At 42.6% G+C, this 26,662-nt stretch overlaps 1 protein-coding gene and 1 long non-coding RNA gene across 6 annotated transcripts, besides 2 other annotated features; one reads left to right on the top strand and one right to left on the bottom strand.

The window, feature by feature from the left end:
• Positions 1 to 589: 589 nt before the first annotated feature.
• 3010003L21Rik (RIKEN cDNA 3010003L21 gene) lies at positions 590 to 2,862 on the bottom strand. The gene is made up of 2 exons (NR_144294.1): positions 1,299 to 2,862; positions 590 to 782 (listed from the first exon to the last, which is right to left on the bottom strand). It is a non-coding gene; the product is annotated as an RIKEN cDNA 3010003L21 gene (long non-coding RNA).
• Positions 1,052 to 1,086: an enhancer, noted in NCBI's record as "m1b fragment". NCBI's record gives its function as "high activity enhancer in undifferentiated mouse and human ES cells" and the evidence as "EXISTENCE:reporter gene assay evidence [ECO:0000049][PMID:17784790]".
• Positions 1,065 to 1,071: a transcriptional cis regulatory region, noted in NCBI's record as "motif 1b; binds an ES cell factor". NCBI's record gives its function as "necessary for full enhancer activity in ES cells" and the evidence as "EXISTENCE:site-directed mutagenesis evidence [ECO:0005528][PMID:17784790]".
• Sinhcaf (SIN3-HDAC complex associated factor) lies at positions 1,249 to 26,662 on the top strand. Of its 5 annotated transcripts, none has more exons than NM_019643.4 (6): positions 1,249 to 1,427; positions 14,571 to 14,717; positions 17,069 to 17,168; positions 19,084 to 19,210; positions 21,556 to 21,706; positions 24,689 to 26,662. In NM_019643.4, the coding sequence occupies exons 2-6, from the start codon at positions 14,590 to 14,592 to the stop codon at positions 24,846 to 24,848; spliced, it is 666 nt and encodes a 221-aa protein (NP_062617.2). In that variant the 5' UTR covers positions 1,249 to 1,427; positions 14,571 to 14,589; the 3' UTR covers positions 24,849 to 26,662. The 5 variants fall into 5 exon arrangements, with proteins under 5 accessions (NP_062617.2, NP_001348327.1, XP_006507137.1 ...); XM_006507074.4 differs by lacking the exon at positions 1,249 to 1,427 and adding an exon at positions 1,555 to 1,672; XM_006507075.3 differs by lacking the exon at positions 1,249 to 1,427 and adding an exon at positions 2,309 to 2,969.

The raw sequence follows: 26,662 nt of genomic DNA, 5'->3' as shown, positions 1-26,662 counted from the left end.
GTGAATCTTGTCTTTTTTTTTTTTGTTTGTTTTTATAGTTGGTTTCCATACTTTGCAGCAAAGGACCAGTATCAAGTTTTGGTGAAAAAACATTCTCTTTCCTACCTATCCTCCCAGGATCACTGAACCAGGTGTTATGGGTCGCTGGGCTTAAGGAGTATCACAATTATATTTTCATTTCTTACTTTTTCATCTGAAAAGTTACTTAAGCGTCTTCCTCCTTTTTCCTCCCTCCTCATTGTCTGGAACCTCCCTATTCTTTGTTTTCTCTAGATTACTCCCTTTCTTCTACAATCACCTCCCTTTTAGGTTTTCTTTAGAAACATTTTGATGTTCGATTATCGTATATTCCACAAGGAATAGTGTGTATTTTGCTTCCACTTTCTCCCCTCACAAGTGGTTTTTCTGGGCAGAGGAGCTCTTCACGGCTGGAGGATTTGTGTGTTTTCAGAAAGTGGCACCATTCCCACGGTAATTACCACCATGAAATTCGCAGAGGCTTGAAAACTTCAGTTCAAGTGAGCAAAGCAAAACCACTCAGTTATGGGTTGGGTCATGTTTGAGAGGGACAAGACGGAATTACTGAATGGACCATTTCAAAATGCGACTTTATTAAACAATTTATCATCAAAGCCCCAAAGAACGAAAACTCTGTTGGAGAATTGAAATTTTAATTTGTGTGTGCATGTGGTGCGCGGGGCGAATTTGCAGAAGTTGGTTATTGCCTTCAGGTGATCAGACTTGAAAGTACCAGTTGAGCAGTCTCACAAGCCAGGCAGGCCCTGAAAGACAAAATGTAAAGCTCACCTTCAAACAGAGTTTAGGAAAGGCAGGAACAAGTACAAACTGAGTGGTTCCACGACAACTTTCTCTGCCACCTCAAGCCAGAAACTGGGCATAGGTGCGCGAATGCTGCAAAAGCAGCTTCCAGAACTTTCCAAGCTCAGTAGCTTCCTAAGGGGTGCCATTCGGTGAGGACAACGCTCACCTTTACACCTTTCGCGTCCTGCCACGCCCCCGCGTCGCCTCCTTTTCCCCCGGGGGCTGGGGAGGGCGTTTGTTTACGTGACGTTGCGGAGTAGGCAGGACCCGCCCCCGTCCCCGCGGGCCGCCGCGTTTCCCGCGCCTCGCCGCTTCTCCCCTTAAAAGGACAATAGAGGCCGCGGGAACGCGCGCGGACGCCCTGCCCTCTCCCCGCCCAGCCCGCGGCGCGCACGCGCCCGTATGCAAATCAGCTCGATTCAAGAGAATTTGGTCCCGGGAGCCGCGCCTGCGCAGAGGGAAAGCGGAATCTATACCTCCGTTCGCGGTAGCAACTGAAGAACTGCTGGAGACAATCTTTCTGGACTCGGCGCTGGCGGAGGGAGTGCTTGCAGGAGGTTGGCCTGGTGCAGTTTGCACCGTGGGGACGCTGCTGCGCGTGGAAGGTGAGTGATTCTAGTCCGGACATCGGTGCAAAACTGTCTCCGAGGTTTTGTTTTCTGTGATTTTTTTTTTTTCTTTCCTCCCTTTACCTCCCCCGCCTCCTCCGTCCTTCCCATACACAAACACACAGGAAGTTTTGTCTTGGAGATGGCATTGCGGGGAGCGCTGCCCTCGTGCTCTCCGGACTCCAGATTCTTTTGTACAGAGGCGTTGGAGATGCGCTTCTTAATTGAGGAGGATATTTGAGGTAAACCGAAAGTCAGGGTGTGGGGAAAGTGAGTGCAGCGTGGAAACGAACGAGCTGCGGCGGACTTGCATCCACGCTGAAAGTGACAATGACTTTTCTAGGTCGTAGTGTTTCCTGCAGACCCGGAGAGCAGGGTCGGGGTCGCAGATCCCGTGTGGGCTCTGCTCTGGCCAGGGGCTTGGGCTCCGCGTGCACCCGCGTGTTGCGCTACCCCGGCGCTCGCGACGGTGTTTGCACGCGGGTGAACAACAAAGCCGGAGCTCGGAAACTAACTTGCCAGTTCCTGGAGCCGGCGGCCACACAGGCTGAAGGCAGCTGGTGAGGGCCAGCGCCGGGATGGCGCGACGCACGCGGCGTGGCGTTGTTGGAGAAGTCCGCAGGGACGCGGCTGCGACAATGAGCGCGCAGCACGCGGTCTTTGCACTCGGCCGGTGCCGAGTGGTCTCTGCAGCCCAAAGTTCGCTGTCCGTCTGGTCACCTGTAGCGTGGGTGCGGGCGACACGGGAGGGGTGGCCGTGGCCCGCGGCACCAAACAGTGCGGATGAAGGCGGCGGCGCGGTCCGCTGCTTGAGGCACCCAACTCTTTTTTTTTTTTTTTTTTTCCCTTTTTGTTGTGTGTGCTTCACCTGACAAGCCACGTGCTTAGGGCCGCGACCGTGCTACATCTCAGTGTCCAGCTCGGAGTGAGCCGCGGGCTGCGGTCGCCGTCGGGGCTGTCGGGAGCAGGACAATGTGATTTCCTGGTGATGGCGTCTTGCCAGTTTCCAAAGCACAGCGAAAGTCGCCAACTCGCAGCATATGCACGGCGGCGGGGACCTCTGGGCGTTTCTCATCCGGGACTCCGCAAAAGTTTGGCCCCAGGGACCAGTGGCTCAGGATACCCGAGCTCGCGTGGGTCCCCGGGCGCGGGTCCGGGTCGCCCCGACGTCGCCGATGCCGCCGGACAACAAAGGGCCGCGTGTGCCCGAGCGGCGCGGGCCGGGCGGGGCGCGGGGCGGCTTTTGTCCCTTAGGTCCTCTCGGAAACTTCAGCGGCGGCTCAGCGAGGCTGTGTCCGTGGGGGCGCCTCGGCCTGCGGGTCACCCATGCGGAGCGACGGAGCGCTGCTCGGCGGGACGCACGCGTGGCCGGGGCTCCGAGGCACGGGAGGCCGCGTCTGGGAGGTCCGTGCATCCGCCTTTGAAGTGGAACTGTTGCCATGTTTGAATTACGTCAGGCCGAGCGTGCGGAGCGGCCCGGGAGCAGAGGCGCGGCCTTCGGGCGGCGCCGGCGGGGCGCGGGCCGTTGTTCCAGCGCAGGTGAGGGCGGCGGATGGCGCGTGGTGCCCGGGGACCCCGGAGCGCTGGGCTCCCTCCAGGAGTGGAGCTCCGCGCCCTACCCAGGACCTCCGACTACACGCGGGGAAGTTTCGGGGCGCCGGCTCTTGCCCCTCTTGGAAGTGGAGACTGAGGAACTGGGGGTGCGTGCAGCCTTTGTGTGTTTACACGTGGGGCGACCGGCGAGGCGCAGGGCAGGTTGGGTTGGGCGGCTTTTAAGACGGAGCAGTTCTGGTAACCAGCACCCCAGTCCGCCTCTTGTTATTTTTCTTCTCACCTTTCCTTATTGCAGGTGAAGAATGACTACGAGCCAGACGTGCACCGTGTCCCCCCTCCCCCTCCATGTTAGGAGTTCGTTTCAAGTAGGCTCTTGGTCTTCTCTTAATGCTTTCTAAAGAAGGATCCGGCAACTTTTTTAGTGAGAGGTGGACGTAAAACTTGTTTCTAGCAGTGTCCGGAAAACATCTGCTTTTGAACTGAAGTTTGTCAGACTTGAAAATCATTTTAATGGTTTTTGTGCTGCAAAACTGAACGCGAAAGTCTGGGGTTCGTTTTTTGAGTCCCCGCAAAGCATAAATGCATTTAAAGTATTCTGAGGATGTTTTGTGTTTTGACCTTAAAGTATGCAGGACTCAGATAAATCTTAGATAACCTTGAGAACTGCTGCATCTGGGGAGTAGGGCCTTTCCGAGATAAAGGATGCTGGGAGAAGTTGCCAGTGTAGGGAGCCCTTGCTAGTTTCACAATTCCTGGGAACTGGGACTGACCTTCTACTTACCCTCTTACACTTTTTTCAAGCTAACTTTTTGGTATGTGGCTCCAGGCATAGCTCAAAAATTATGCTCGTTTGACACATGGATGCTTCTTTGGTATTTGGGGTTTGCTTGCAGTCTAGACATCCAGCCCAGCAACACCATATCTGTTGCGACTTTCACAATTAATCCTGTGTTTCAGTTAGCTTGTTTTCATCTAGATGTGGCCTTGACTGGGAAATAATAATTTTTGAAGTGAATAGAGAGTGTGTCAAGAAAATTAAAAACCTTGGATATTACAACCTTGGCTTTCCTTTGGGTGACTCCAGGGACATGTGAAAATAACATGAGGTACTTTGCAAACATTGTTTTGTTTTTAAGTAGACTACTTACTGCAAGACTTCAGCTTCCTAGGAAAGTCTATACACACATGTAGAACTAAATGATTCTGTTATTATCAAATGATGTTTCTAAGAGAGATTTGAATGAGTTAAGAGAGAAAGAAAAGCAAGGTCTTCACTGCCTTCTTTTATTTTTGTGGGTGGCTGGAGATTTTAAAGAACATCTGTGTGTGTGTATCTTCATATATGAGGCCAGGTGACTATTGGGGATAGTCACCTCAACCACATGAATTTAGGGATCAAATTCAGGTAGGTGGTCAGGCTTCATTGGCTGAGTCATCTTGCCAGCCCTGTTTTAAATGCCCACCCTCAAAACTTGCTATGCTTGTTTTGAACCCCATGATATAGCACCTGTTAGATAAGTGTTGTACCACTGAGCTGCCTCCACAGGTATAAAATGCCACCCCCCTCCCCAAGACAGGGGTTCCATTGTAGCCTTGGTTGTCCTACAAATCACTTTTTAGACCAGACTGGTCTTGAATTTGGAGATCCACCTGCCTCTGCCTCTGCCTTCCAAATGCTTGGGATTAAAGGCCCATGCCACTGCCAGCCAACTAAAATAAACTTTTAAATGGGAAAATATTTTTCTCTTGTTTTGATCTCTCTTTCTCTCTCTGAAGATTAATTAATGTGTGTTGGCATTTTGCCTTTATGTATGTCTGTGTGAGGGTGCCAGATCCCCTGGAACTGGAATTGTGAGCTGCCATGTGGGTGCTGGGAATAGAACCAGGGTCCTGAAGAACAGCTATCAATCTTAACTGCTGAGCCATTCCTCCAGCCTCAATGGGAAAAAATCTGAAGCCAACTTCTTAAGGCTGCTTTGAGGACAATTAATTTCCTATGCCAAGCTTTAGAAATATGTCCTTTGGGGTTGCTTGCTGCTCTTCCTAAAATCTTGATAATGGGATCCCAGCACTCATGCCAGGTGTTCCATAACCACCTGTAAGCTGCAGAAGACCAAACGCCCTCTCCTGGCCTCTTTGGGCACTCTGACACTTGTGCACACACCTACATTGACATACATACAGGTAATTAAAAATAAAAGAAGAGCCGAGCATGGTGGTGCACGCCTTTAATCCCAGCAGAGGCAGGTGGATTTCTGAGTTCGAGGCCAGCCTGGTCTACAAAGTGAGTTTCAGGACAGCCAGGGCTACACAGAGAAACCCTGTCTTGAAAAAACCAAAAAAATAAATAAATAAATAAATAAATAAATAAATAAATAAAAATAAAAGAAATCTTTTTAAGGTTTGAACTATTTCCTAAGTACCTAAAAACAATTCTTTAAAAGAAATCATTTTCCCTTTCTCCGGAGATGATAAGACAAGACTGACTGACTGGGAAGAACGGTAACACAATTCTCAAGCCATACTTAATTGTTCAGAATGCTTAGTGTGACACCTGTAAAAGGGGCCTGCAAGCAAGTGGGATGGGTCTCTGAGTTTGAGTCAGCCAGGGTTTCACAGAGGGACCCCATCTCAAAAGAAAGAATGCCTCCGGTGGGAAGCTGCAATTCTTTTGATTCACTTTGATAATGGTAGTAATACCTAATTTCACAGGGTTGAAAACGACTGAAATGTGAAAGTAAGTGGCTGCTGTCCTCAGGGTTGGGAAGTGGACATCTTACAGAAGATAACACTGAGACGAGGGTCAGTTGCTTTGCCCAGAGAAACAGTGAATGCTGAATGAAAAGAGTGAGTGAGTGTGTTGTGGCCCCTTCCCCCACCATCAGAAACCAGTTCTGGGAAGACACTGCCCTCAACTTCTGTTTGTCATTCCAGATCTGATTCAACCATTTTACACCAAAAAGTCCGGTGAAGACCTAGTAAATGTCACTGCTTTGTTCCTGGTTTCTCTGCGGTGCCACCCTGGGGTCCCTCACTTTTGAGTCCTTGCAGATTTAAGTAGGAAATTCTTGATGTCATTTGGTTCTCAAATCTGTTTTCTTTCTTTCAAATTGTTTCTGCAACTAAGAATTCTAGTATTGTAGAAGTAATCTTTTAAATCTAGTTCAAAAAGAAAGGCATTTGTTTCCAAGGCGAGAAGGCTTTCTTTCTCCACCAGGAATGCAAAGGTCACAGATAGTTAGTGGCTGTTACAGATTTATTTTGTCGTAGTACAAAAGTTGAAACCTGAGCTAAAATAACTCATTTCTAGTTGTGTATTTTGTTTCCATCTATTAAAAGTTTGATTGGGTTTGACATTTTTATCTGGTTAATGTTAATGAATGCTAGGTTGAAGTAGGCTCATTTCTTCTCATTTTCCCCCTCTTGAAATAGTAATATTTTTGTACTATTTGCTATAAAAATTGTTTACCATTAATCTTCTTAGTAATTCATTTCATTTACATTTTCTGGAAATATTTAAACTTTTATTTTTTTAAACTACAGGAACCCATAGATTAGAAAGTTACTTTTGGAAACTTACAATCTTTTTGTTCACTTATTTTATGTGTATAAATGTTTTACCTGCATGTATGTATGTGCACCAAGTATGTGTCTGGTTCTTGCAAAGGCCAGAAGATGATTTCAGATCTCCTAGAACTGAAGCTAATAGATAGTTTTGAGCCTCCATGTGGGTGCTAGGAATTAAACTTGGGTCTCCTGGAAGAGCAATAATTGCTTTAAACTGCTAAGCAATGTCTGTAGTCTTCACATTTTTATTATTCTTATTATAAATTATTATTTTCTTTATAATAATATAGTTATTTTTCTAGTCTCTGCCTTTATGTTCATCTTTGCTATCCTGCTTTTTTGGTAGTAAATGCATGCCCATTTTTGGGTATAGGGTTAGTACCTGGGTGTAATGTATGACTTCCTGATCTGCCAGGGTTAATTTTTTGTGTGTGTGTTTTGGTTTATCGAGACACACACACACACACACACACACTGTGTAGCTTTGGCCATCCTGGAACTTGTTCTATAGACCAAGCTGAACTTGAATTCAGAGATCCATTTGCTTCTGCTTTCTACACCCACAAGGAGGCTTACAACTATCTGTAATGGGATCTGCTGCCCCCTTCTGCTGTGTCTGAAGAGAGTGTCAGGGTACTCATAAAATAAGTCTTTTTTTTTTTTTTTTTTTTTTTTGGTTTTTCGAGACAGGGTTTCTCTGTGTAGCCCTGGCTGTCCTGGAACTCACTTTGTAGACCAGACTGGCCTCGAACTCAGAAATCCACCTGCCTCTGCCTCCTGAGTGCTGGGATTAAAGGCGTGCGCCACCACACCCGGCTAAATAAAATAAATCTTTTAAAAAAAGAAAAAGTTGTGTGCTGCCACCACCACCTGGCCAAAGTTAAGCAATAAGAGGGATCCTATTTGTTAAGCATTTTATTAAATAAACGTGTAAAAGAGCTAGGCTTTGTAGCACAGTCCTGTAATCCCAGACTGGGAGATGTAGGGGGAGAATCAAGAATTTGAGGTCATCTTCAGTTATATGGTGAGTTTCAGGACCTCCTGAACATGTGACAGCCTCAAAACAATAAAATTGAGCTGATTGGTGGTGGTGCACATCCTTAATCCTAACTCTGTGGAGACAGGGTCAGGTGATTGTTCAAGAGTTCAAGGATAGAAAGGGCTAACCAGAAATCCTATCTTCAACAATCAACTAAACAAAACAATAAAACTGTAGTGATGAGGGGCTTGGTGAGGTAGCTCAAAGATATGTGCATGAATTTCAGAGGACCCAAGTTCAGATCTTAATGCATACGACACAGCTCCATAGGGAACCAGTTATGCTCTCCCTGACCGCCACTGGGCCCACACACAGCAATATGTCCACACGTGTAGAAACCCATACACATGAATAAAGATTAAGTGAGTTTTGAAAGAATGAAGGTGTGGAAAAGTTTTATGAATAAAATTTTCCTAGTGAGGGATAGAAAAGAAGCCATCTCAGACAGAATATCAGCCTGAGTCCTGGAGTGGCTAGTTGTGAAATCTTGATTTGGCTCTCTTGGAATACCAGTATTACAAGGTGGGAGCAGTTGGTAGGCAGGACTAGATTCTGAAAAGCTTTGAATTCATTGCCAAGGAGTTCAGAGCTTATCCTGCAGCCAGAGTTGGTACCCTGGAAGGATGATTAATATTTGAGTTGTAGAAGATAGTCTCCAAGATAGACAGAGAAGTAAATAAAGCAGCAGACTATCTAAGGGCCTTTGAGATGTGATGGAGGGCCATGGACAGAGTGAGAAGCAATCAGTTAATTTTTCAGATTTTTATCTATGGCCGTGGATCATAACCAAGGAAGAGCAGATTTGTAGGGGCACTGTTATCATCAGTTTGGGGCATTTCAAGGTTGGAATGGTTGGTAGTCACAAAAGGAGGAGATTGGATCTGGTCAAGGATGTTTGAGAATTTCCTGAGAGTGGACTAGTCCAAACTAATGGTAGAATATGATGTTGAGGGAGAGTGGTGGGAGAGGAGCTGGCCTTAAAACAAAACTGTCAGTTGAGTTAGAAGTACAGCATAGTGGATACACAAGTCCTGGTCCATCCTTACCACCACAAAAAGCAGCTGTCAGTAAAGAATGCTTGCTGAATACCAGGCCCTATTTTAAGATGAGATGAAGTTTAAGAATGCACCTGAAGTTTGGGCCAGGTGTGTATCTGTCATTCCTGCATTTTCCTGAAGAAAACACTCAGTCGAATACCCAGGATATATTCTAGGAATAGAAAACTTTGTATTTCAGTTTATGTGCAGATTGTAACAAATTGAAAGGAAAAATGTATCCCAGAATTTTTCATATTCTTGTCAAGAACTGAGATTTCACTTTAATGTTACTGAAGGGCCAATGCAACCAGAATCAATTTTTTGTTTTTCTTGTGTTTTGAGACAAGGTTTTTCTGTATAACCCTGGTTGTCCTAGGACTTGCTCTGTAGACCAGGATCCTTGGACTCACAGATATCCACCTGCCTCTGCCTCTGAGTGCCTTTAATCAAAGGCATGTGCCATCGTGCTCGACTAGAAGCAGTTCTTTCTCTTTTTTCCAAAAGATTTTACTTTTAGTTATTTCTAAATGGGTTTATGGATTTGGGTATGTGCATAAATTCAAGTACCCGTGGAAGCCTTCCTCTGAAAGAGCAGCAAGTGCTCTTAACCACTGAGTCTCCCTAAGAGCATTTTTTTTAATCATCTAAACTTCAGAGGCCTGGGTTTGTGATTTAATTTTTAACCTTTGCTATCTCAGTAGACTTGTTTATGAGTTAAGATGTCTTTCTTGTTAGTATTAGGCTCTGCCAAATGCAACTACAGTTAAAAATACTTCAGCATATGGTTTCTCAGAGATAGGATATATGTTTGGAGCTCTTGGCAAACAAGTGGGAACTACCTCTGAGATTCAGCACTCCAGGTAAATTTGGAAGCTTTAATGCAGGGAGTAGGCAGGTATCTAGGAGAGGGGAGGAAACAGTAATGCCTTACTGGTCTCCTTCTCTCCCTGAGCGCTGATCAGTGAGTGGCTTTCATTGAGTTCTGCAGCCAAATGGTCTGGCAGTGGGAGATACACGAAGCTTCTTCTCTTGACCCTTTATGGAGGGTGTTACTCCAGTTACACTTTGTTTGTTGGGTCCTGTGAGCACAGGTGGTTACAGATAGCAGCTCACAGTTAATTCAGATACTACCATTAGCAAGTGCAGCTACTTGGGAATCCCCATACCATGTGGTCATCAGTGGGTTTTCATGTTGACTTTACATTTTCCTTTTCTGTCTTTATTTCAAAGTTGGCTTGGGATTTTTCTTAGTTCCTTTTGTTTTTTCCATAGCTGTGTCCTTTGCTGCTTTATAAAGGTGTTCTCATTCTATCTATTCTGTAGTATCTGCAGGGGAGTGGAGTGTCTAACAGGTAGGTATCTTTTTCCACCTGTTTTGATTTTAAGAAATTTACTCAAGCTCTCTGCTTTTTAAGATCCTTGGGGCTCCCAATGGAGGAGCTAGAGAAAGTACCCAAGGAGCTAAAAGGGATCTGCAACCCTATAGGCGGAACAACATTATGAACTAACCAGTATCCCGGAGCTCTTGACTCTAGCTGCATATGTATCAAAAGATGGCCTAGTCGGCCATCACTGGAAAGAGAGGCCCATTGGACACACAAACTTTATATGCCCCAGTACAGGGTAACGCCAGGGCCAAAAAGGGGGAGTGGGTGGGTAGGGGAGTGGGGGTGGGTGGGTATGGGGGACTTTTGGTATAGCATTGGAAATGTAAATGAGCTAAATACCTAATAAAAAATGGAAAAAAAAATCCTTGAAGTGAATGAAGGTGTGATAATATAATGGTTACTGGGATGTGGTGTAATACTAACCTGTGGAATAGGATAAAGCGAGGATACCACTATTTTCTATTTATTTTATTATTTACTTACTTTTTATGACTTCTTAAAAGCAAAAGTATTACAGCAGGCTCCAGCATAACACTTCATTGTGGCGATAAGCAGGGAATTCAGATAATTAAGTAGGAATAGAAGAGGGTCACCATGTCAGGTGCAAGGAATAGCTTTTTACTAGATTTCTTTTTAATTTTAATTTTTTATTTTCCAGAGCTGAGGGCCAAACCCAGGGCCTTGCGCTTGCTAGGCAAGCACTCTACCACTGAGTTAAATCCCCAACCCCTTTACTAGAATTCTTAATTCTGCCTGGGGCTGGAGTGGGGGAGGGCCCTGGTTCTTTTTTCTGTTTTTGCTTGAAAGTTCTGTCTGCTTCTTGGGCTGTTACAGGGCTGTCTTCTTTCTGACTTCCACAGTTGCCTTCCCCATACACTGATCCTTTTTTTTTTTCTTTCTTTCAATTTTTGAGACACCAAGAAAGTGAATATAAAGGATGCTTTTTTTGTTTTTGCTTTTCTTATGTCTTATGTGTATTTTGTGTGCATTTGTGTCTATGTACCACATGTGTTCTGGTGCCCAAAGAGGCCAAGAGAGGGTGTTAGATGGTTGTGGGTCACCATGTGTATACTAGGAATTGAACCTGTGTCTTCTAGCAACAAGCGCACCTAAGTGTTCAGCCATTTTTGTGGGCTCTTTTCTTATTTTACATAGGATCTCATATGGTCCAAGCTTGCCTGAATTCCGTGTACTGTGATTAAGATTGTGTGTGTGTGTGTGTGGGGGGGGGTGTTGTGTGCATGAGTATGTAGTGGAGGCCAGCAGAGTTTTGGATGCCCTGGAGCAGAAATTATAGGAGGTTATGAGCTCACCCATGTGGATCCTGAGACCAAGAGTAAGAATCCTGAGCCATCATTCCAACTTAGCCCTTAATCTTTCATATGGAAGATTAGCTCACCTCTTTTGTTGTTCTAATAGTACCTCTGATTTTATTAATAGAGCATAGTGTTTATAGTCATTCATCCTCTATAATTTTATGAGACATTCACTTTGTAACAAAATAGCCATACTTTGATATCAATGCAAATACGATATTTATACAAGGAAGTTAAAGAAAGGAGTGTATATGTTGAATGGATATGTTATTACATATTAACTATTTATTGTGGATAATAAATTGAGAAATCATAGCTTGTGGTTTCTGGTCTGCATGCATTTATGACTTTGAGACACAGTTTGTGTGTCATAAAATTTATTCTTGGCTATGCATATAGTTCTGTGGGTTTAGATACTCAGTTTGTCACCACCCCCTCTATCTGTACCTTTAGGGAAGAAATTGCACTTTTAAAGTCCTTTCAGAGTTTTTACTTTGTTTCTAAGTCCCTTAAACACATACACGCAAATGAGATTGTGTGGGGTCTTCTCTGCTGTGAGATGCATCTGACTTAAGCTCAGTCAGAAGCAGGTGAATGCATCTGGTGCAGAATGGCGTGGTGAGGATGCTTGCCAGTACAGATACGATGCATAGCTAGCTGGCTGGCCAAGCGATTTGAGCAAGTGAGACAGTTTCACAGGAACCACTTACTGTTTGACAGAGGTGGGACTTAGGTCGCTGTAAACAAAGTGTTTGCTGTAGGTTCCCAGGTTCCTCTTAAGGGCAGCTCAGAGGGGCTTTAATAGGGTTAAGTCCATCCAATCAAAGACTTCCTGGGTGCTCTTTGAGTAGTGCTTCATTTCTCATAGCAGTCTAGAAGAGGCTGGACCCTGGGTCTCTGCTCCCACTCAATCCTTTTTCTAGCAAAAGCCAGGCCGCAGGACCCTGGTGGATTGTTAAAAGCCACTTGACAGGGGCTGGTGGGTTACTATTGTGTTTGTCCTCACCAAGAAAGTTAAAGATTGACAATGACTTGTTGGTTAAAAAAAAAAGTCTCACTGTCAAACAGTGGCCATAGCATTTCTTCACAGCTTGTCAGTATGGTAAATGACCAACCTGGCTTCTCCTGGATCCAGTCTTGAGGGCGTGTCTCACAGCTTACACAGATAGTCTGAGTGCCCTGTAGTTTTGACATGGTGTTTTTTTGCAAGGAAGGAAGGGGAGTGAGGGTAGATTTGGAGAGCGCTTTGCTGTGTGTACTTCCTTTGTCCTTGCTCAGGAGGAGGCTGAAATTTCCTAGTGCTATTGATGATTGTAAGAGGAACTGCAGACTTTTGACCTTGATGGCCAGGGTGTTTAGAGAAGAAACAGAAATATGCACAATCAAGAACTACTTTGTCTACTTTCTTGAGTCTGTCATTTGATACTATGTAGCCAAAGTGGCATTTGCTTGCAAGGACATTTCTTGATAGTTTTTCCATGAGTTCAGTTTAAGAAAAACAAATCTCATCTTTGCAAGTCTTGTCCTTTAGTTTTGTGTATTATGTAGCACTGTTCTCACTTTCCTTATACTATCTAATGTTCCAGCTACTTAGTTTCTTTCTGTCTTAACAGATTTTACAGGTAGCTGTTAGCTTAGACTTAATAATTAAAGTGTGTTACTGATCTTACTCATCCACTTTTGCATGACTTTGATCCTAGCACTCAGGAGGAGGAAGAATTTTTTTTCTAAGTCATTATTTTCAGACTTTCTTCAATCTCCAAAAAATGATACACGTGCCCCTGGAAAGAGGTTCCTTCTGAACCTCTTTAATTGTACCTTTTGTGGCTTACTGAACAACACTGGACTCGGGCAAAAGATAATCTAGTAGCAGAAAGGAAGCTTTGTTGCTCAGACATTTCATTCATGTATATATATTCCCTTAACGACCCAATGCTAGCCCTTCCTCTCCTCCCAGTACCCCCTCATGAAAGTTCTCCCCCATTCCCTTTCCCCTTCTTTTTTGAGAAGAAGCTCCCCTCTGATGTCAACACTCCCAACCCCCCTTTTATTTCTAAAATAACATAAAGATGGTTCTGTGGCTATACAAAGGAAATTGTCCTTTTTTCTTGCTTTGTATGATGCCTTTGTGGTAATTGGTCCACACATTCTCTGTCTGGTTGGTCCATTGGGGTTTAAGTTAGCATTGTTTATTGTCCCTCCACCCACACCTTGGAGTCACAGTGGTCCTCCTGCCTCAGCTTCCCTAGTGCTGGGATTATAGGCATGTGCCACCACATTGAGCATTCACTGTCTTTTTTTTTTTTAAGATTTATTTATTTATCATATGTAAGTACACTGTAGCTGTCTTCAGACACTCCAGAAGAGGGTATCAGGTATCAGATCTCATTATGGATGGTTGTGAGCCACCATATGGTTGCTGGGATTTGAACTCAGAACCTTTAGAAGAACAGTCAGTGCTGTTACCCCCTGAGGTTGATGTATATGTGGCTTCTTGTTCCCTAGGGACAGAGTGGTCATGGTGAATGCACACACTTTCCTAGCAGGGAATTAGATTAACTTAAAGGCACAAAATACCAAGATTATTGTAACTAAAGTTTTATGCTCAATCTTAATGGCGTGTGGGGTATGTGAGAAACTGCAAACACGACTGCTCCATGATATGGTTACGGTTTTTATTACAGATATGAGAGTAAGAACGGCCAGTGGCATCTGAAAGAGTCCAGAGCAGAGAGAGAACAGTAGACTGCACATGGCCAGGGCTCTCTGAGAGAGAAGTGAAAATAACCAGAGTTAGAGAATAGAGAGAGCACAGTGACAATAGCTGGGTTCTAAGAAGGATGAGTAGCTGGAGGGAGGGCGCTTGAGGGAGTTTAGGGTAAAAGGGGAGGTGAGAAGGACTGGGTAATACAGATATTTGTGATACTGAGAGAGCCTGGAGCCCAGAACGGCTTATATATGCTGCTAGGTGCCACAGGTAGCCATATATTATAAGTTGATAATGCTATCCCCTTTCTAGAGTATTTGCAGAATTAGCAAAGCAAAGGAGGTAGTGGATGCCTCCTAGTGAACACTTTTCTGTATACTTTGTATACAGAGTAGTAGATCTGGGGCGCCTTCTTCAGTTTGTTTGACTTGGTTTTTTTTTTTTTTTTTTTATAAAATTCCCTGTGCTATGGAGTAGAGAAAAGTCCTTGCATGGTTTCTTCTTATTGACCTCAATCCCCTTGTCTTTACAGCTTTGAACCAGAAGAAAAGATGTTTGGTTTTCACAAGCCAAAGATGTACCGAAGTATAGAGGGCTGCTGTATATGCAGAGCCAAGTCCTCCAGCTCCCGGTTCACGGACAGTAAACGTTACGAAAAGGACTTCCAGAGCTGTTTTGGGTAAGATTAATTATGTTCCATTCTTACAGGGAAAAATAGTTTTAGAAAAATGTGGAGATAATTCCATGAAAAGCAATGGGAGCAATGAAAAGGGAGCAATGTGCTAATAATTAAAACCACTAGTTTCTAATACCTGGGTATTAAGGATTTCATGTTCTTAAAATGAGTTAGTACTGACTGCTTACTCTGCCTCTTTATGGTTTTAGCTGGACAAACCCTTTTGTTCCTAAAAGTGTATTTTAAAAATGTATCCTTATTCTCTGACCAGGAGTGGTCCTCCTGTATTCTTTCTGCATTGTTTTTTTTTTTTTTTTTGGTTTTTTCGAGACAGGGTTTCTCTGTATAGCCCTGGCGGTCCTGGAACTCACTTTGTAGACCAGGCTGGCCTCGAACTCAGAAATCCACCTGCCTCTGCCTCCCGAGTGCTGGGATTAAAGGCATGCGTCACCACCGCCCGGCTCTGCATTGTATTTGAAAACAGTTATCGTTTAACTTGCTGAGGAGGATGGTAGTAGTATACTTAAATATTCTGCCCTGAAACTTAACAGGGTATGTTAACTTTCCAAGAGATACTTGAATAAAATATTGAATACTGAACCATTTTTCATAGTAAAAGCTACATGTGCACACCTGCACTTGATGAGACAGACATTGATTTTGGTTTGTTTGATTGAGTGCATATGTACCTTTCCTTTTTGTTTTTTGTTTTGATTTTGTTTGTTTCAGGAAAAGGGTGCGTATAACCCTGGTTGCCCTGCATCTCTCTGTAGACCAAGCTCGCTTCAAACTCAGAAACTCGCCTGCCTCTGCCTCAACTGCTGGGATTAAAATCGTGTGCCACTACTGCCTGGTGCATGTACACGTTTGAGTGCTTGCATGTGCTGTGGGATTCATGTTGGGGGTTGGGGCAATCGTGAGTGTTGATCCTTGGCATACAGGTGATTATTTTATGTATTTTCTGCTTCTTAGGCCAGGCTACTTGGTTGTGAGTTTCTAGAAATTCTCCTGCTCCTAAGTATATTATATATATGTATGTAGAGCACTTGGGCTGGAGAAATGGCTCAACAATTAGGAACACATGTTGCATTTCCAGGGACCCTAGTTCAGTTCCCAGCACCCACATGACAGCTCTGTAATTCCAGTTTGAGGAGATCCTGTTCTCCATGGCGCATGGCACACACACACTGATATACATACATAAAAACTAAGTGAATTTAATTTTAAAAATACTTTTACTAATTTTGTTTTATGTACATTGGTTTTTACCTGCATGCATGTCTCTGTGAGGGTGTCAGGTGCCCTGGAACTGGAGTTACAGATAGTTGTGGACTGCGTGAACTCGGGTCCTTTAGAAGAGAGCAGTCAGTGCTCCCAACTAACCGCTGAATCATCTCATCTCATCTCTAGCCACCTCCTCCCCACTCTTTTTCAAGACTTATTTATTTATTATATGTAAGTACATTGTAGCTGTCTTCAGACACTCCAGAAGGGGGCGCCAGATCTCCTTACAGATGGTGATTGCTGGGAGTTGAACTTAGGACCTTCGGAAGATCAGTCAGTGCTCTTAACCGCTGAGCCATCTCTCCAGCCCTCCTCCCCCCTCTTTTAAGGCAGGCTCTCACTGTGCAGCTTTGACTGTTCTGGAACTCACTATACAGACCAGGCTGGCTTTGAACTCAAGAGATTCATCTGTCCCTGCCTCCCAAGTGCTGGCTGTTAGTGGTGGCATGCACTACTACATCTGGCTTAAAGATTTTTTAATTGGAATACATTGATTTGATTGATTGGGTTTCTTTAAGCTAATTTTTTAAATTAAGAAGTTTGTTTCTTTATTCATGTTTTCATCAAATCTATCCTTATCCTTTCTACCACTCTCCCAACTTCAACTGCCTAAGTTCCTTCATTTCCTCTCTCTCTCTCTCTCTCTCTCTCTCTCTCCCTCCCTCCCTCCCTCCTTCCCATGGTACATGCCTTTAATCCCAGCACTGTGGAGGCAGAGACAGGCAGATGTCTATGAGGCCAGACCAGTCTACAAATTGAGTTCCAGGACAGCCAGGGTTGCTTAGTGAAGTCCTGTCTAAAACCAATACATAAAATACATAGTTTGTTTTTAATTCTTTTAAGATGCTACTGAATCCACTTAGTGCTACTCACTTAAACGTGGGTGTAGGACCACTACCAGAACATTAATTTTATATCTGAAATGTACTAGAGAAACAATGGAAAGACTATGTTAGGATCGGCAGAAGTTGCATTTATGAACCATAAATGGATGTGTTTTTCTCCAAGAGAAGTCTCCACACAGAGTCCTCACGAATGCAAAGCATGATGACTTGTTGATTTCCTGTCAGGTTGCATGAGACTCGCTCAGGAGACATCTGTAATGCCTGTGTGCTGCTTGTGAAAAGATGGAAGAAGTTGCCGGCAGGATCAAAAAAAAACTGGAATCACGTTAGTTCATCTTTTTCTATCTAAAACAATGTTAATATCACCATCCCCAATTTAGGAAATTCTGTATCACCGGGATAGAAAAGGCTAAAAGAATAAAGAAAACCACTAGCCTGGCGTGGCATTTCCTAGACTAGTAGTAATTCTGATTTAGACACAGTTCCTCTTCACCTTCAAGAGTGGCATGCTGCTTTGAACTCATGACGCACAAATTTAGTCTTGTTTGCCTTTTGTGTTTACTGTTTGCTAGTTGTAGACTTCTGGCAGGTTATAAAGCTTTTAGCTGTCCATAGAGATACTCTAGGGCCTAAATGAGATGGTGCCTATAAAAGAAAAAGCTAGATGGTGCTGTTCTATATTTATGCTGTGATCAAGTCAGCAATGTAGATGTGGATTTTGTTGGCCTTTTTGCTCCTGTCACTAGAATTTTCATAATAGGTCTTTTTAGATATATTTGCAGTTTTGTAAAATTATATCTACTTCTGTGTGTATTCCACCTGTGTGAGTGAACCAGAGGGGACTATGGGACCCCTTGGAGCTGAAATTGCAGGCAGTCGTGAACTACCTGGTGCTAGGCATGGCTGTCTAGTCCGCTGGGAAGCAGACCTCTCATAATTTAACTTAGATGACATGAGCAACACTTTTTATTTTTATTTATTTTTTAAAGATTCATTTATTTTTTTATATGTAAGTACACTATAGCTGTCTTCAGACCAGAAGAGGGAGCCAGATCTCGTTACAGCTCCATGTGGTTGCTGGGATTTGAACTCTGAACCTTCGGAAGAGCAGTCGGGTGTTCTTACCCACTGAGCCATCTCACCAGCCCACTTTTTATTTTTTTAAAAGATGTTTTTATTTTAATATGTATGAGTGTTTGTCTACATGTAATATACAACATGTCCTTGGTGCCTGCAGAGGCCAAAAGAAAATATTGGATCTCCTGGTACTGGAGTTAGGTGAACATTGTGAACTAAACTCGCTTCTGCAAGAAACAGCAAATTTTCTTTTTTAAAGATTTTATTTATTTATTTATTTATTTATTTATTTATTTATTTATTATATGTAAGTACACTGTCGCTGTCTTCAGACACTCCAGAAGAAGGAGTCAGATTTCATTACGGATGGTTGTGAGCCACCATGTGGTTGCTGGGATTTGAACTCTGGACCTTCAGAAGAGCAGTCGGGTGCTCTTACCCACTGAGCCATCTCACCAGCCCCCAACAGCAAATGTTTTTAATCCCTGTGCCATTTTTCTATCCCCAAATAATGTGTGTGTGTGTGTGTCTGTGTGTGTGTACGTGTGTGTGCGCCAGGGATTGAGGCATGCAAGAATAAAGCTGTGGTGTTCAGAGTCCCCTAGTCTAGAATTTTGTTAAATTCTTTTATAATATTAGCTGTTTTTTTCAAATGTTTGTTTTGTTTTTTGATTTATTAAGACAAAGTCTCATGTGTCCCTGGCTAGCCTCCAGCTCCCAGTATGACAGGTGACAACTTTGAACTTCTGATGCCTCCCAGGAATCAGGATTACAGGTGTGAGCCACCATCTCTGGCCAGGGTTTATGAAATTTGCTTTATATATAATTTTCTTAGATAGGCAGACATTTTTCTTTACACAACACAGTGCTGTTATCTTTTGATAGTGTTAAGAATCCTACAGTAGGATTCTTATGGCTCGTGATCTTAATATATAAAATAAATAAGCTTTTCTTAAATAGCTTATCTGAGAAAAATCACACATGTGGTATTTATTTGAAGGTGATGACTCTCTTTTTACTTTGAAGGCCTAAGTAGAACCATGCTATGCCAGACAAGGGAGAGAAAATGCTTCTGTAATTGATAAAGTTACTCATGAGCATAAAACTGGTTCTCAGGTAAGCATGGGCCTAAGTGGTATTAAATATTCAGTATTTTCTTCCAGGTGGTAGATGCAAGAGCAGGCCCTAGTCTAAAGACAACATTGAAACCAAAGAAAGTGAAAACTCTATCTGGAAACAGGATGAAAAGCAACCAGATCAGCAAACTGCAGAAGGAATTTAAACGCCACAGTAAGTTTGCTGTTGAACACTGTACTGAGAGTGATGTTTTAGTGTTTTATTTTTGACTAGGGCTGGGTGATTCCGTTTTCTGCATATTGTCTGTTAAGTATGAGGTAGATTCCCACTTCCTGTTTTGGCGTCTTACTTTAGCCTTTGGAAGGCACTATTGACTTGGTTGTTAACTAAAGGGGCTTGGGAGATCCTGGAGTGGATGAGGAGCTTGCTGCAAAAACATGAGGACCAGCTGGAGTCAGAGCCCCACACCCACATAAAACCTGGGTGGAGGTCTTCGAAGAGCTCACTGGAAAGGTGGTTGTTGTCCAGGCCTGACAACCAGAGTTCTGATTGCCCAGGACCAACATATTAGGAGAGAACCATTCACATAAGTTATCCTATGGCTTATGTGCTATAGAATGTGTATGCCTACACACACACACACACACACACACACACTGCATGCATGCATGCATGCTGCAACAACAAAAAACTGGGCAGACATGTCTGCTTGTGACCACAGTAGTCATGAGCCAACAATAAATTATACCTGGGACAAGGTGGCTAGCACTGAGCATTAGGTTCAGTGAGAGACCCTGCCTCGGTATAGTCTGGACAAAACTCAACAAATTCATATTCATTCATTCTCTCTCTCTCTCTCTCTCTCTCTCTCTCTCTCTCAAATACACACACATACACATACACACAGTACTTAAAGTAGGTAGCTACTATTTCAAGTCATACTAAGGCTGTGTCTTTAGACTGTGTGCTGCTAACTTACTGTATTTTTTACATAAGGGCAGCAAATTGGTGGACACAGCATGCAACCAAAAAGTTACTTTTGGAAAGAAACTTTAGAAATCATAACTCACATAGAGAAAAACAGTTTCTGACCTTTCATGTGTAAGACACACGTGTTGTATAGGGGATAGAATGTGAAAGTCAAATGCACACTAGGTTCATATAGGTTGATAGAGGTTGTTGTTATCTACATATTCAGTTTAGACTTTGGATTCTTAGGAGGGAAGCAGCCTCTTACCACTACATAATACCTGTTTCACCCTGAGGTATAACTGCTGGGTTAAACACAAGAGTATTTCATATTAATAATGTAGTTCACAGCAGGTAGAATGATCAGGTTGTTGTCTCTTTTTTATGCATTTAGTGAGTCATACTACAATAAAGATAAGTTAAAATTGCTAGGAATTTTGGAGGTCCTGATTCTGAGAAGCACGAGGCTTGACTTGTTGTCCATCTGCCTTTGTGCCTAACTGATTGATCCTCAGTGATTAAGACTTACAATTTCAGTTCTTCATTGTATGTAATTATATCTTAGTGTTGTAAGGTCTTAGATTAAATCTAAGGATATTGCTGCTTTTAAATGTTGAAAGAATGGTACCTATCGAAATTTCAAATGGTTCAAAAAACACTAATCACTTGGGCTCATGACCCTCCCTGCTGGTGTTTTTGGGAGGTTTAAGTATCATGCTAGATTTATTCCTTTAAGGTGTGATGCTCTTGAAGATTGTGTTTTTAGGAAATTGAATACCCTTTATTAAAGTGAATTAGCATACTAATAACACAAGGGATACTTCAGTTTAGGAGTTTGATTTTATTTATGTAAGTATTTATTAAGAGGCATCTGTGAGATCCTTAGGTTTGTAACCTTTTCTCATCCTTGTAATGTGATGTGTGCCAGGGAAGCACATCACTACTAAACTGTACTGCTTGTCCTTGTAAGCACTGCAGAAAAGTGTTTTAATAAGGCTGAGGAGATGAGTCAGCAGGCAACTGCTCTTCTAGGGAACCGAAGCTGGATGCCCAGAAAACCAACCACCCTTTTCTGGTGGATAATAACTGTCTTTCTAACTCCAGCTCCAGGGCATCAGATAACTGTGGTCTTCAAAGGTGTATACACATCTGTGCGTGCACACCCACAAAATTTATTAGGTCTTAGTGCTTAGTAAATGTCTAATAATTGTTCCTCTAGGTTAGAGGACCATTTGTTCTATCCATGTCCTGGATAGATGAGAAATCTAAGTGGTGCGTGTAATCTTTTACAGTCTAGCATAATATCTATCAACCAAAAAGGCTTAATTTCTGGCATTTATTTATTTATTTATTCATTCATTGTTTGTTTGCTTGCTTGCTTGTTTTGACATCAGGTCTCTACATAGCTCTGGCTGTACCTGCTTTATTTTTTGGCATATAAATACATGGTGCAAACATGCTGTTGTAGCTCTAAGCTAGTAAATTATCTCTTTCCTTAAGTTTTTTTCCCCTGCTAGAGATGGGGCAGCACCTGGACTTTGGTGTTGCCATGATGCAGCTGAAATGTCTTCTCTTTTTTTTAAATGCAGACTCTGATGCTCACAGTACCACCTCAAGTGCCTCTCCAGCCCAGTCTCCATGCTACAGTAACCAGTCAGATGAGGGCTCAGATACAGAGATGGCTTCCAGCTCTAATAGAACTCCGGTTTTTTCCTTCTTAGATCTTACCTACTGGAAAAGGTAAAAGCAAAAGAGAAATCTGTTTATAGTCACCAGCCTATCTCAGCCACTGGCTGCGGCATTTTCTATGTGTGTAGCAGTTGAGAGTATTGACAGGTAACTGGTGGCATTAGCAGGAACTTAGCAGACTGTGGATTGTGCGTGTTCTTTCTGTTAAAAAAAAAATCAACGTAAGAAATCCATCAGGGTACTTAAATTCTGACAGTGCCTTGGTTTCCTTTTTACTTGCGATGATAAAATACTTGGGGAAAGGAAAGGAAGGGTTTATTTTGGCTCACAGTTTCATAGTAGTCCATCACCCAGGGGGAGACACAGCAATAGAAGCCTGAGAGAACCAGGTACATCACATCACTGTCAAGGGAAGGGGACATGTGTCAACCTATGTGTGCCTATGCTCAGCCCACTGTGGGTGGCAGAATCTAGGTTGTTTTCCCACCTCAGTTCTATTCTAGATTATGCCAAGTTGGCAGTTACAGCTGTCATTAGTAATGGGGAACACTTGGACTAGATGCAAAGTGGATTAAAGACCAAAAAGACAATTTTAAAAGAGAAATATTTTCAAAGAAAAATTAGACTTCCTAGAACCAAAAAACAGATGTTTTCTGTAGCTGGGCGTGGTGGTGCACGCCTTTAATTACAGTACTCGGGAGGCAGAGGCAGGTGGATTTCTTAGTTCAAGGCCAGCCAGGGCTACACATAGAAACCCTGTCTCGAAAAAACAAACAAACAAAAAAACTAAAAAAGATGTTTTCTGTAGATGTGCTGAGAACTGTAAGATGGAAAACAGTGCAGGAAGTATAGACAAAATAATACTACTTTCACAGGAACAACTAAGAAACAAAGTCGAATCTTTAGAAACATGCATAAAGCAAGCCAGAAAACAGTATATATGTCTTCAGTTGGCCAAGAGATACTAGTTCTGAGCCAGGCATAGAGGCCTTTAAATCCCTGCACTTGCGATGCAGAGGTCACTCTGTTCTACATAGTGAGTCTAGATCAGCCTAAATTACATTTAGCTAAAAACAAAAACAAAACACCAAATAACACTTTATGAACAAGTGCGTAATTGACAAGAGCCAAGCCTGATGTCACATGCCCATAGCCCATTGAGGAAGGAGGATCATGGATTTGAAGCAGCCCTGGGTTGCATACTCTGCTTCAAAACGAAATTATTTTGACTGGAAAGTAACCTCATTACACGCTGACACTCAGAGACAGAGATCTCAGATTAAGGAATGGAAAAAGTGGTAAATATTGAGGTGAATTTAGTGAAATACCTCAAAAAATATATAACTATAATCTGGGCATGGTTGTGATGCATGCCACACTTGGGAGGCAGGCGGTTCTCTGAGGCCTGCCTAGTCTTACAGAGCTTTGTCTTGAAGACCCTCCCCACCCCCAAATATAATTGTAGAAGTTTAAAATGAAGAAGAGCTGATGAGCTTGCTTGGTGGTTAAAAGCATGTTTCAGGGCTGGCGAGATGGCTCAGCGGGTAAGAGCACTGACTGCTCTTCCAAAGGTCCTGAGTTCAAATCCCAGCAACCACATGGTGGCTCACAACCATCCGTAATAAGATCTGACACCCTCTTCTGGAATGTCTGAAGACAGCTACAGTGTACTTACATATAATAAATAAATAAATAAATAAATAAATAAATAAATAAATAAATAAATATTTTTAAAAAAAAAGCATGTTTCAATTGAGAGCAGTTGGTGCTTTTAGAGAGGACCTGAGTTCAGCTCCTAGCACCCTTGTCTGGCAGCTAACAGAACTGCCTATAACTGCAGCCTTAGCTAATTTGATATCCTTTGGCCTCAGTGACCACCTTTATACACACAAAGATAGCTATATAAAAAATAAAATAAAGGGCAAGGGCTAATTAATTCGTCTGAGGTATTAAAGATGCAAGCTAAATAAAATATACTGAGTAACTAGAATTTTAAAGAGTAAGGAAAGCCAGTAGCTGAATTAGCATAAATTAACCCATATAAAAGATGGCCAAACTGGAAAATAAAGACAAAAAAAGTGGAACAGAGAAAGTGAAGTAATATGCTAGATCATGGCTGGGCTCATAAGTTTACTAGTTAATATGTGTAAGGACCTAGGTTCAGTATGTATCTAGCTCTGCCCAAACCCAAATTAATTAGTGGTTATAGTGATTATAGTTTTAGTTAAGATACTCAAAGCTAGCTATTGAAAGACCACTTAGTACTCTAGCAAGCAGTAAAGTATATTCTATACAAGATAGTTTAAAAATTAAAGAGACAGTAAAATTACATCAGCCAGAACACAGTAATAGAAACCAACCCATATAAATGGAAATGACAGTATAATACAAGTGGGCTTGAGGTTGATTCTCAGCAGGGGGAAGGGAGAGGATCCCAGGCCTTTGCTATGTATGACCAATAAGTCTAACTAAAGCGGTGAGGTGTTGCCTCAAAAAATAAAGTGTGGAGCAGTGAGGAAGACTGCTATTGTTGATCTCTAGTCTCTGCAGACATGTACATGTGTACACCCACACACCCACCCACCCACACCCACACACCCACACACACACACACACACACACACACACACACACACACACACGCCATGCACACAAAATAAAGATGTGTGGACAAACGATGACTGCTTTTAAGAAGTAGAGGTGGGATAAGCAAGCTTATTTTTATAAATAATCTGATGAGTATCCAAGATTGATAAAATACGGAAATCCTAAACATGAGCATAGACATAAAGGAAATCGAAATGGAAAAAAAGATGTGGAGAGATTCAGGGAAGAGTGGAATTTGCTAAAAAGATCTAACCAAAAAGTGCTTCAAGAGAAGAGAATCTATGGGGCTGCAGAGATGGCTTAGGGTAAAGGAGACCCTACTGCCAAGCTTGACTTAGTTGGATCCTACATGAAGAGGGGAGCCAACTTCAGAAAATGCATGTTTGTAATATATTTTGTTCTCCATTTTTTTCTCTTTCTTTTTAGACAGAAAATATGTTGTGGGATCATCTATAAAGGCCGTTTTGGGGAAGTCCTCATCGACACTCATCTCTTCAAGCCTTGCTGCAGCAGTAAGAAAGCAGCTGCCGAGAAGCCCGAGGAGCAGGGGCCGGCACCTCTGCCCATCTCCACTCAGGAGTGGTGACTGAGGTTCATTTAGAAGGGAGCAAAGAGCGTTTTAAACTTTGAAAAGACCACAAAACAAACTGACCCTCCTATTTTTAACTTGGATACCTGCTATTCTGCCAAAAGACATTTTCTAGAATAGTTTTTAATGGGTTACTGTCCTTACCCTTCATCCAACAAACTCTGAAGCCAGTCTCTAGCTTACTGCAAGAAAAAGAAGTGTACATAATATTTAAGATGCTGAGTATTTCATAGGAAAGCTGAATGCTGCTGTAAAGTGCTCTTTAAGTCTTTTTTTTTTTTTTTTTTTAAATCCCCTCTAATGAATGGAATTAGGGGAATTTCAGGGGACAGAGATGGGATTTGTTGTGTGATAAACCATATGTAGTTTAGTCTTTCTGTGGAGAGGCAGTGGTTGGGGCATTTTTAAATGGCTGGCTACACTTGTTTTCCCTCATGATAATTTGTCATAACTCAGTAGCATGACCTGCCCCTAGAAGGTAGTTAAAATTTGTAAATGCTAAGGCGTTGCCAGGTCCTAATGAGTCAGACCTGTACTACTGATTATTAAGCAGGACAGACTGAGCTTTCTGCAAATAGCTTGAAGGAGGAAACAATTTCTGAACACACAAGTAGCACCGTGTCGCCTCCCTTTATCTTCATATTGATAAAAGACTTTATGTGGATCTTGTAAAACAGAACCAGATCTCCTTCTGGGGAAGGCCTTGCCTCTAGGATGGGCAAGGTTGACTAGGGATAGTCCCAAAGCATGACCACAAAGTAGAGAGCACGTGGTTAGAAACCACTTCATCAGAATGTGTGAGTCCTGGGGATGCATGGGGCACAGTTGATGCTGCTTGGGACACGTTTCTTAGAGGGCTTACAGTATGTAAATAATTGACATTGGTGTTAACACGACTGTCGGGGATTCACTGAAATCCACATGATTCAGTTCTAGCTCTGGATTACCTCAGTTGACCTTTGTGGAGGTTTTATCTATAGAGTAGTTCTTGCCTTGTCATAGACCTTATTAGGGTTTGGGGTTTTGTTCCTTCGTTGTTTTCCTCTCACTATTTAAAGTTGACTAGAAGAGAAGAGTTGTGTGTTGAGGCTAAGTTGGTGGGTTGGGTTGGCTTCTTAACATCAAGAAACTGAATGGAGCTCCACACCTCTAGATCTCAATGATTCGGTTGGCTTCTCAGTGGAACCCAACTGAAGTTGTCTAATTGCCTCTTCTCAGAGTTCAGGAAAAACAGTAGTGCCACTTGAGACCTCGTAGAGGAGGTATACGTGGCTGCCTTAGTATTCTGTTCCTCATGATTATTTTAGAAACTGGATTTTAAAAAGTCTTTTAGAGTTTCACAACAAGGAGAAGCCACAGTTTGTGGCATCCTATAGTTTTACATTGTGTATTTCTTCCTTTTAGGAAAAACCTACCTAGTACAAGCTACCACGTGCACAGACAGCCCAATGAGTGGGCCATTTCTCCACAACCCTGGTGTAATACAGAGTCCAGCCATTACCATTCTCCTGCGTTACTTTGACATGGGATTTTTTTTTTTTTTTGTACATTTTGGCTGCAGTATTGGTGGTAGAATATACTTTGATGGATCATCTCTACTTCTGTATTTATTTATTTATTACTAGACCTCAACCACAGCCTTCTCCCCCTCCACTCTCTGCCTGTAGGATGTACTGTATGTAGTCATGCACTTTGTATTAATATATTAGAAATCTACAGATCTGTTTTGTACTTTTTATACTGTTGGATACTTATAATCAAAACTTTACTCTAGGGTATTGAATAAATTTAGTCTTATTAGAAAAATAAAA

This window comes from Mus musculus, chromosome 6 (assembly GCF_000001635.26).
Source record: "Mus musculus strain C57BL/6J chromosome 6, GRCm38.p6 C57BL/6J".
Lineage (NCBI taxonomy): Eukaryota > Metazoa > Chordata > Mammalia > Rodentia > Muridae > Mus > Mus musculus.
The sequence above is the reverse complement of the archived record's forward strand: the minus strand, read 5'-3'. Positions and strand labels throughout refer to the sequence as shown.